Here is a 10,317-nt window from a genome sequence, read left to right as displayed (position 1 = left end):
TGGATGGATGGATGGATGGATGGATGGATGGATGGATGGATGGATGGATGTCAGTCTAACTTTTCTCATTGCAGAGCAGAAGAGGTCAGTGTTTGATTTCTGACCTTTGCTGAGGTCGATAAAACCGGTGGATGAGATCGACTTCAAATGTAAAAATCGGCCGATCACTCATCTCCCAAAATTAAGGAAGGATAAATGGGTCACTCCTAACAAATAGGTGTGGATTGCTGGATGCAGCAGAGTGATGGTCTCTGGGGCTGCAGAGGCACATGGACCAGTTGCTGTTTTGAAAGTTGCTGCTTTTGTAGAGCTTGTGAGACATTAAACTGACTTTGTTTGCTGTTCAACTAAGTCAGTGTTGACTCCTGTTTTCCACTCTACATCTCTCAGTGTAGCAGTGCTTTAAGCTACAGCTCTGTCTTGTTGTAAAGCAGTAAATGCAGTTGTGAGGTCTTCCATAGTCAAAGTCAGTCTGTTTTTAAAACATAAATATGTCTAAAGCTTCCTTGTTAGTGTAGCTTTAGAGTTGTTTTATTTATTGTTATGAGACAGTTTTAGTACAAGTTTAGTTCCATCTTTAGCACAAATTATATTTTCACTTTACACAGGTAAAGTGAAAATATTATGTTCTCTTGCCATTACCATCCTAGAACAGGTTCTGACTTACCGGCTTTTCAGCATGTTTACAGTGTAAACATCTTTTTGTTTGAGTTCATCAAGGATGAGCTGAAAGGAAAAAGATCCATGTGCAATCCCCATTCAGTCTTTTCTGACAGAAAACTGCATTGAATGTCTGTTTCTAACTAACAGAAACTGTTGACAGTATAAACAAACTCATCTTAAATGGACCTTTAAGATGAGGTCCATCTTAAATTGCAGGATTGTTTTTGTGTTCACATCAACTGTCATTGTTCCCATTTGTAATACTTACATACAAGCAAGTGTTTCTGTCAGAGCAAAAGAGTAAAACCTGTTGATTCAAACTGAGGTTAAAGAAACAAGAAAAAAAAAATCTTACATCTCTTTTTTTAGGAATTTTTCCAGGTGGAAGCATGTGGGAGATGAAGGGGTGAAAAAAATCCTCAAATCTAGGTTTAGGAAAAATCCTTTCTAACAAAAAAGCTTTGGTTTAAAGAACTTTAAACTAAAGATCCTACATTGATCACGTCAGGGTTACCAATTGTTGAAGTTTCAAAAACTTTGCGTGTTCTCTGCTGTTATTTTCTACCTTATACAACAATTAGATTTAAAGCACATATTTAGTACTTTAGCTTTGGCTACTTTGGGTTTTTTTGATAGCTTTTATCTGAAGCCTTAACTATTTTCATAACTTGTTAGGTCTCCACTTCTCCTCTTTTGATTCACATGTTCAGAGTTGATGAAGAGGACTGAATTTTCTCACCAGGGGTTAATTTAATCCTTCCTAAACCTTCATCACTTTCACTCTCCTTGGCCTTTGCTGTTGTGTTTAGATTTTAAACAAAAAGTTAGCGTTGCCATAGCAATGATAGCTGCTGGAGTGTCTTTCAAACTTGTTTCCTAATTTAATAAGTAGAGTTAAGGTTAATATTTTTTTCCAAAGGTGACTCATAATAGAATATAGAAAACCAAAGTAAAAAAAAAGAATTTTGAATTTAATGGGCAATTCTCTGAGCAGGGGAAAATAGAACATGCAGGTTAAAATTCATTCACACACAGTTGTGATCATTCATTGTCTTATTGGAACATCCAATTTGATTCAACTTTCGTCCATCTACCAATGAACCAGTACAGCACCTGCACCTCACTGGAAGTGATGCTTCCAGTGCAGATGCTTGGAAGTTTGTAAAGATTTGAAAATGTCACTTGTAACTGCGGCAAGGAGTTGATTCCTTGTCTTATCTGAGAATTAAACCAGAAGGCGTATGGGCAGCAGTTCAGTTCAGTTCAAGTCAGTTCAGTTCAGCTCATTTTTATTGTCCCAATTCACAACAGACATCATTCACAATAAAAAGGCTTCTTTTTCCATTTTATGTTTTATTCATTTTAGGTGCATAAAGGCCCCCTATTCACATACATTTTAGAATATTAACTATTCAATTCAGAAGTCTATTACTGCCATATTTCAAATACAAGAAAATACACTAATACACAAACATTACAAAGTAAATTAGCTTATTCAACACTAAATTGTTTCATAATGATTTTCAAATTTCTTTTAAATGCAGAAATTTAGATTGTTTTATGACAAACAGATCCAAGTTAGATCCAGGAATATATAGCAACATTAATACAGTCACATAGACAAATTAAATATAATAAATTAAATTATGATATGATGCAGTTTATGTTGACTTATCATGACAGTTTGTAAAAATTGCAAAAGAAAAAAGACAACGATACAAAGTTCATCAATGAGAACACCCAGCTCACTGAATTGTATCTTTTGCTTTTCTGAAACTTATCATCCTGAACAACTCCGTGTTACAGGAAGGAGTGTGTAGCAATGAGCTGGGGGTTAGATAAGAACCAACAGGAACACAGAACCACTGGTGTAGGAGTACTTTACTTTTTCTTAGAAAGTGTAAAAAGATGCAGGTAAAGGACTTTTAACCAAATAGTGAAGATGTATGTTTATATTTTAACCTACATTTATAATTATGACTAAAAGTATCCATCCGTCCGTCCGTCTGTCCGTCCGTCCATTTTCTAACACCCTTGTCCCTAGTGGGGTCAGGAGAGGTGCAGGTGCCTATCTCCAGCGAACGTTTGGGGTGAGAGGCGGGGTACACCCTACATCTGCCGCAGGGCAATGACTAAAATTATGTTTTTAAAAATCTTGTCTGTTTTCAAGCAAAACGTGTTTTTGTGATCATGCTTCCACATCTTCACAATGTCAGGACTGAAAAGCCTAAGGTTAAATATATATTCTTTTAAGTAAGTAAAGTCTTTATTGTCATTTTACATTTCCGCATAACATACGGAACCACAACAACATTGGGGAATTGGCCAATTATGAATGAGTAACAGAAGTTGCCTGATACATATGCACACATTGGTTTAGGGTGTTGATCTTCTTAAGCCACACCCACATATTCCACAAATACCACAAACACACAGCCTCTGATATGTTTAAATCCTAAAACATTTATCCAGTTTGGAGTAGAAAAATACATATTTAAAACTAACCTTAAGCTCTATAAACTTTCTTGCCTAACAACTGTGTACTCTGAGTATAAATGTCGGATGTACATCAAATATATGTTATGATTTTATTATCAAATTATTTTAACATTAAAATGCTCCCAAAACCTGGTCCACTTTGCTACTTCATTTGTTTTAGAAAATCGCTGTGAGATGCTTTTGAAAAAGAATGAGACATTTTAATAATCTGTGTCTGGATATGGAATGTGATTGGTTCCAACCGTTTACTATATTACTACTACTATTACTGACAAATGCTAAAAAACTTAGAAACAGAAAGAAGCAGATGGCAGAACCAGTCCAGCCATTTTCAGGTTTATATTGTGATTGAGACGAGGCAGAGTAAGCTAAGATCAAAAACATTTGTGCTGCTGCCAGTGTGCTACGTCATAATGACGGATAGGACGAGTGAAACTGGTTCCAGGTTTCACAGCAGCCCCAGAGACGGTCAGTCACAGGGTGGAGATAGACTGAGCTAATGGTTATCTCATTGCCAAACGATATTTCCCACTTTTCACACACACATGTAGACATATGAAAGCAAAGCTACAGTGTGTTCCTACACAGGAGTGATAAATCTGTGAAATTTAATGGGTTAATCTCTTCATCAACACCAGGTCTTGCTTTGGTTTTCTTGTCGGCCATCTGATTTTCCTGATTGCTTTCCTTCCTGGTACAAACATGCCGCTCCATTGTCCTGCTGCATTCTCTTGTCTTGCTCTTTTCTCCCTCACATCCTGCTCCTGACTATCGCTGACTGTGTTCATGTGTGATCTCCTTTTAAATTTTCTTTTTGACTTCTCAGTATCTGTGCTTACAGCTCTCCATTAAATCAAAACATACGAGTCTCTTTCTCTTTATTTCCCCTATACAACACTGAGGAGCCGCCCTGAATCTGTGTTTCGCTCTGTGTAAGCAGACGGCTCAGTTTGGTGGCGTGTTGTTTCTCAGAAAACCTTTGAGCGTATTGTGATCCAGCACTGTGGGGATAAAGGCCTGAGGGTTCACTGAGAACAAATCCTACTGGTCCAACAGGTTTTTTGTGTTTTGTGTAAATGAAAGTGTGTAAGCAGATAAGAGTTGTAGACTACTAGGAGAGTAAAGTATGAAGTTTTTTTTCTTTGGTTATTATACCTTTCCACTGTTTGTTTTATGTGTTCACAGATGTGCACGTCGTGCTTCTTCGATAACAATCCTGCCCAGTAATTTTCTCAGAAGTATTTAGCATTGACTGGGCAGTGTGTCAGTGTTAGACATAAAACTGACTTCCTCAGGGACCAGCTGTTTGCTACACATGTTCATGTAATGGTGTGTCTCCACAGAAGAATGTAATCACTCTGGACTTTTCCTCTTAGGACCAGAATGATGTCATCGACAAACACACTCAGTCTGGCCTTGACCTGCTGGAGCGTTACATAAAGTTTGTAAAGGAGCGGACGGAGATCGAACAGAACTACGCCAAGCAGCTCAGGTGTGCTCTGAATTTTTTTTTTCTCAAATTGATTCTTTTGTGCATTTTACTGTTTTTAATGTCAGAGTACCATGCAAAGCTGTGTCTGTAACTGCAATGAAAAACATTTGTGGCTTTCAAGTTTTCAAATAAAGAAAAATGGAAAGGTGTGCAAGTATTCTTCTTCTGAATTTGATGTACAACCCAGTGCAATTAATAACCCCCAAAAGCATCATGGTGGCAGTATCATGCTGTGGGGATGCTTTCCTTCAGCACAGACAAATAACTTGGTCAGACTTCATGGGGAGATGGATGAATGTGAATACAAGGCAATACTGAATAAAATAATGATACAATTAATGATTAAAACCTGTAAAAGCAGTAGTGGCCCAGCCAAAGTCCAAATCTAAGTTCACCAAAGAATCTGTGGCAAGAGCTGAGAGTCTGAGCTCTGCTATGCTGTAGACTAACATCCCAGCACCCTTTCATGCTTATCTATTATCAAATCCCTATAAAATACACTGAAATAATCCCACGAAACGTGGCAAAGTTCAATGAGATGCAGAGTTTTGCATGTTTTGCATGGAAATGTAGACTTTCAGTGAACTTGTACCTTTATGCCGGCATGCAAATGTCAATTTTGTTTCTTTTTATTGTCTAACAGGAATTTGACAAAGAAGTACTCCAAACGAGGAGGCAAAGATGAGCAGGAGTGCAAGTAAGAAAACAGTCAAAATGAATCACTCATCAAAATCCTCCATAGTTCTGGTTTTCTTTTCTTGCACTTGACATTGTCTTGATTTTGCAATGGCATGATGAAGGCAATTGATCATTGCTTTTAAAAAAAAAAAAAAAAAAATGATTGTCATACTTCCATCCTAGAGAAATTAGAAACCCCAGAATGGCTGTAAAATGCTACATAATTAAATGCCAAAAGATCTTCATAACCTTCATACCAATAAACTTGTCAGACAGAGAGTGTCTGTTCAAAGGAAAAATAGTCATTTTGGAGGATTTTAGTAACTTTAGCATATCTGGAGAGGACAGCATAACTGACTGGCATGAGCTCAGATTAGGTTTGGTCAGGAAGGTGTTTTGGATGTATTCCATTGAGATCCAGCCTCTGGGCTGATCCAGACCACTCCGAACAAGTTTTATGTTGCAGTCAGCTTGGGAACGCCTTCTATTCCCACTGAAAAACTGGAACCAGATGCTGGGCATGGGGAGGCCTGGGAGCTGTACTGGAGGACAAACTAGATCGGTAGTTACTGTAATAATTAGCCTTCAGGTATTGTGTACATTGTGAGTTTGTTAACAACCATGGACATTATATGTACAAAATAAATTCATTTTGTGTTGCACTTATCTTACATCTTACATTTTATATTTTATGCATATATCTTATTTTTTATTTTTATATTGTAATTGATCTGTGTGTATGTGTATGCTGCAACTGCACAGTAATTTCTCGGTTGGGATGAATAAAGTACTTCTATCTATCTATCTTGCATAAACTCACATGAAGCATTTTTAGAAAAATGCTACCTTTAATTAGATTTTTTTTTAAAGTGGGAAAACATTCCTCAATATTTTTTTTCACAAATCACAATCACTTTGAAGCAGATCTAAATGAAGCTTTTTTTTATAACTTATGCTATACTTTTTAGAGTGTTTTAAATCAAATTTGAATCAGTAATACATGACTTCCTGTTTACATGTACAAATATTAATGAGACAGGAGCTGGATGGTCAGTTCTGCTGTCACCCTCCTCAAAATATCATTTTTAGGGTTATTTTACCCATTTTTATTATAATTACAGACGATGCTGTATGCTGCTAAAGAAACATATAGCTCAGACCCAACAAAATTTTACCTTGTATAAATGTTGTATAACAGCCATTGTAAGCTTTAACCCATGGCTTCACTGGTCATCTCAAAGTATGCCATGTTTTTAAAGCAATAGCTTTAAAAGCATTAAAAGTTTCTGTTATTCCTGAAAGTTTTTCTGATGAATCAACAGAGGAAGTGAATATAGTTTAGAGCGGAGTTGTTCAAACTCATTGCAGCTCTGCCTCAAACGCTCTAATTCGTCTGGTTTAAGAGTAAGACAGCTGGCTTATTGGAGATTTATGGGCATTAAATCAAAGGATGTCACCAATTACTATTGTCAAGGTAATGCTCTTTTGAATGTAAGAATGGTATTTAAAAAATCTACGGCATGTCTCTTTTAAACAGAGTGCAGGCTAGCTGACTAATTGGCTGACTAACATTAGGTGTCACTCCTTAAAAATGATTTTCTGAGCAATATGCATGTTGACTTTAACACTTCTTCAGCGGTCAGAAATATTTCAATAATTATTGTTCTATTTTCATTTGATCATTAACTTCCGCTGAGGTCATAAATCTCTTCCAGAAGGGATTTAACATATTTTGTCATCCATGCCTGTGAACAAGTGTTAACAATAAAAATATCTATTTCAAAATGACCTAATTGTTCTCAGCTGACACATTATATGAATTGAATATTTTTTGACTGAAGCAGGATTTATTCTAAAGCAGCCTAATATGCTGTAACAGTAAGAGAATAACAGAACATATAAAGTAATTATTGGTATCATGAATCCAACCTGTTCAGATTTTGTTCTGTTTAAACAGCAGTTCAAGTCCATTTTTTAAAAGTAATAAGAACAGTTACTGCTCTTGGTGACATATATATATTTTTTGACATTATTAGGCAAAGTGATAACAGGTTTCTGCATCCATAATCTGGCAGTTATCAAGTGTAGAGCTGATCACTCACATAAAATGCAATCAAAAATTAATTATGGAGTAAGCAAACTGCACTATGTCAGTAGATTATGTTTTTTACTGAAAAGGTAATTGAGTTCACAATTTAAATAAAATCATGAAACTCAATGTTGCCCAAAATAAACACAAATATTTTCTTATGTCTTCTCATCAAATGATTGGTTCATTGTGTTTAGATTTGTTGTCCACAGATAAAATGTAGTCTTCTCCAAATGTGTTTTTTTTTTTCATTTTATTTTCCAAGTTAGAAATAAAACAAAAATATACAGAAAAAGTGTTTGAAAACAGAATTATCCTTTGTCAGCAACAGTCTATTATTTAGATTAATTAAACAAACATAGAGTGGAATATTATTTCTGTTTCATTTTTTGTATAACTTAGATTATGAACTAATGAAAAATGATTTTGAGGACAGAGGCATTAGGCTCAGTACTTGGCTGGGAATCCTTTTGCATTAATAACTGCATCAAAGCGGCGTGGCATGGAGTAGATCACCCTGGGGGTCTGCTGACATGTGATGGAAGACCAGGTTGCTATAATGACCTTCAGCTCATCTGCATTGTTGGGTCTGGTATCCCTCACTTTCTTGACTATATTCCATAAATCTTTCCACTCAGTTTTCCATTCATATGCATTCTGTGGGCAGCCACTTTTTTAAAAAAGTGAGCGTTTTGTATCTTATCCCCTCGTTGTGGAAGACATCAGTGACTGTCTGCTTTTAATGCAGCAGTCTTCTTTATGATAATATCGGCCATGACATAATAATTCTTCAATAAAAGTCCATTGTAATTAGCTTGTATTATTCAAATTTCCAGAGAAATTTAGTTTTGCATTTCTGTAGCCAAAAATCATGAAGAATTGCAGAAATACTTTGACTGTACCAAATCTATATTAAATATGAGCTTCACATTTGCAGTCAATATGTATTTAAATGTACTTTCTAAATTTTACTGAGATTCACTTTTAATATTTTCTTCTTGACAAAGGGAGGGTCATGAACACATCATGTGTTAGAAAAATTAAAATACTTTAAGTGACACTGAAAGTGCTTTTGATAGTATATTGATATATTGTAAATCTTGACAGTCTGCCCATTTGATGCTTTTTAGTGTAATATATATAAATATGATCATGTGATATTATAAATGATGCAGGAGTCAGTATAATCAACACTAGACAGTGTAAAATGATCTTAATACAGCATATTCTTTGCTTACAGTAGTAAACCACAACATACAGTTTTATGGGTTTTGCTTTTCTGATATATTTCCAACTTTCCAAATGTTCCCTCTCACTGCCGTTGTAGGTTCAGCAATCACGCGTCTTTCCAGGAGATCCTGAATGAGCTGGGTGACTACGCAGGCCAACGGGAGGTTGTTGCTGAGAACATGACGGCCAACATCTGTGATAAGCTTACCAAATATCTCCAGGACCTCAAACAGGAACGTAAAACAGTGAGTGAGGGAGGGAGAGAGGAATGTGAAGTTTAGACAGATTCCGCCTTGCTGAAGTTTGCAGTGTTACCATCCAAAGCTGCAGCAGATTCCTCACAGCCTCTCTGTTTTCAGCACCTTTCTGATGTCAAGAAGGCCCAGCAGAATCTGGAGAGCAGCTTTAAACACCTAGAAAATGTGAGTCAAGTGTTGGTGATTTATTAAATCTAAATTATACCATGTTGTAAATTATAATACATATCCTGTTTTTGCTGTAGAATTATTTTACAGGCTCCTAAATCTTAAAAATGTCAGTTTTTTTAAATAAACAGATTCATTAAAGTTTGTCTAAGAGAAAAAAGTGCAACATGTTGAAACAAACTCCGTTTTTTTTTTGTTTTGTTTTTTTTTACTTTGCCTTATTAACTTAGTTACTCTTTGTTAATTGTTCTCACTCAAACACATTTTTGATTTATGTTTTCTGTTTCTGTTGCAGATCACCACTAATGTATTTATTGAACAAATAATCCAATTATACCTTATAAATTATATTAATAAGACTCAGGAACAAGTGAGGAGAACAGAGCAAATCTTAATCTTTCCCTAATTTGTAGAGTCCGGTCTTAGTTCCATGACTTTGCTTTGTTAACATTGCTGTTGCTGAAATGTATTACATTTGTACATGTTCATGCTTGCAGATTAAAAAGCGCTTTGCTAAGGAGTGGGCGGAGGCTGACAAAGCCACACAGCAGGCAGAGAAGACAGAGCACGACTCTAATGCCACCAAAGTTGAAGTTGACAAAGTAAACACTCGTAAACATTGGCTGTTAAACATTAGTATTCTGCATGTTTTCCTTTATCTGTCCTTTTTACACCATCCTTTATATTTTAGACCTGCATCCTTTAATCTTCCATTGTCTTTATTTTTATGTATTTATATTTCTACTCTCTAGGCCAAGGCTCATGCTCTTGCTCGTACACGTGTAGCAGAAGAATGCAGGAACAACTATGCAGCAGAACTCCAGAAATACAACAAAGAACAAAACTACTTCTACTACACAGAGATACCACAGATCTACAACGTGAGAAAGTCTTTTGGACACACTGTAACAATGCTGCTCGGTAGTTTCTGTTAAATCAGAATCTAAAAGAGTTTGATGATTTGTGTTTCGAACAGAAACTCCAAGTCATGGACGAGCGGAGGATCCAGCAGCTGGCCGAGGGCTACTGCCTGTTTTCACACATCGAAAAGGACGTCCTGCCAATCATCTCCAAGTGTCTGGAGGGAATTGCTGCTGCAGGAACAAAAATTGATCACAAAAAGGCAAGTGGGTCACTCTGTACCTCTGACACGTCTGACATTTCTCTGATCTGATGGGCAGCAAGCTCAATTAATCAACCAATCAATCAATCAATCAATCAATCAATCAATCAATCAATCA

General features: G+C 36.2%; 1 protein-coding gene across 2 annotated transcripts in view; it reads left to right on the top strand.

Moving 5' to 3' along the window:
• Positions 1-10,317, top strand: part of LOC103136358 (cdc42-interacting protein 4 homolog) — a 24,763-nt gene that overhangs the window by 2,024 nt on the left and 12,422 nt on the right. For both annotated transcript variants that reach the window (XM_007549558.2, XM_007549559.2), the window contains exons 2-8: positions 4,539-4,654; positions 5,298-5,351; positions 8,749-8,896; positions 9,011-9,073; positions 9,574-9,678; positions 9,829-9,957; positions 10,053-10,199. In XM_007549558.2, coding sequence (XP_007549620.1) covers positions 4,539-4,654; positions 5,298-5,351; positions 8,749-8,896; positions 9,011-9,073; positions 9,574-9,678; positions 9,829-9,957; positions 10,053-10,199 — 762 coding nt within the window. The remainder of the gene's footprint in view (positions 1-4,538; positions 4,655-5,297; positions 5,352-8,748; positions 8,897-9,010; positions 9,074-9,573; positions 9,679-9,828; positions 9,958-10,052; positions 10,200-10,317) is intronic.

This window comes from Poecilia formosa, unplaced genomic scaffold, assembly GCF_000485575.1.
Source record: "Poecilia formosa unplaced genomic scaffold, Poecilia_formosa-5.1.2 Scaffold32, whole genome shotgun sequence".
Taxonomy (NCBI): Eukaryota; Metazoa; Chordata; class Actinopteri; order Cyprinodontiformes; family Poeciliidae; genus Poecilia; species Poecilia formosa.
The sequence above is the reverse complement of the archived record's forward strand: the minus strand, read 5'-3'. Positions and strand labels throughout refer to the sequence as shown.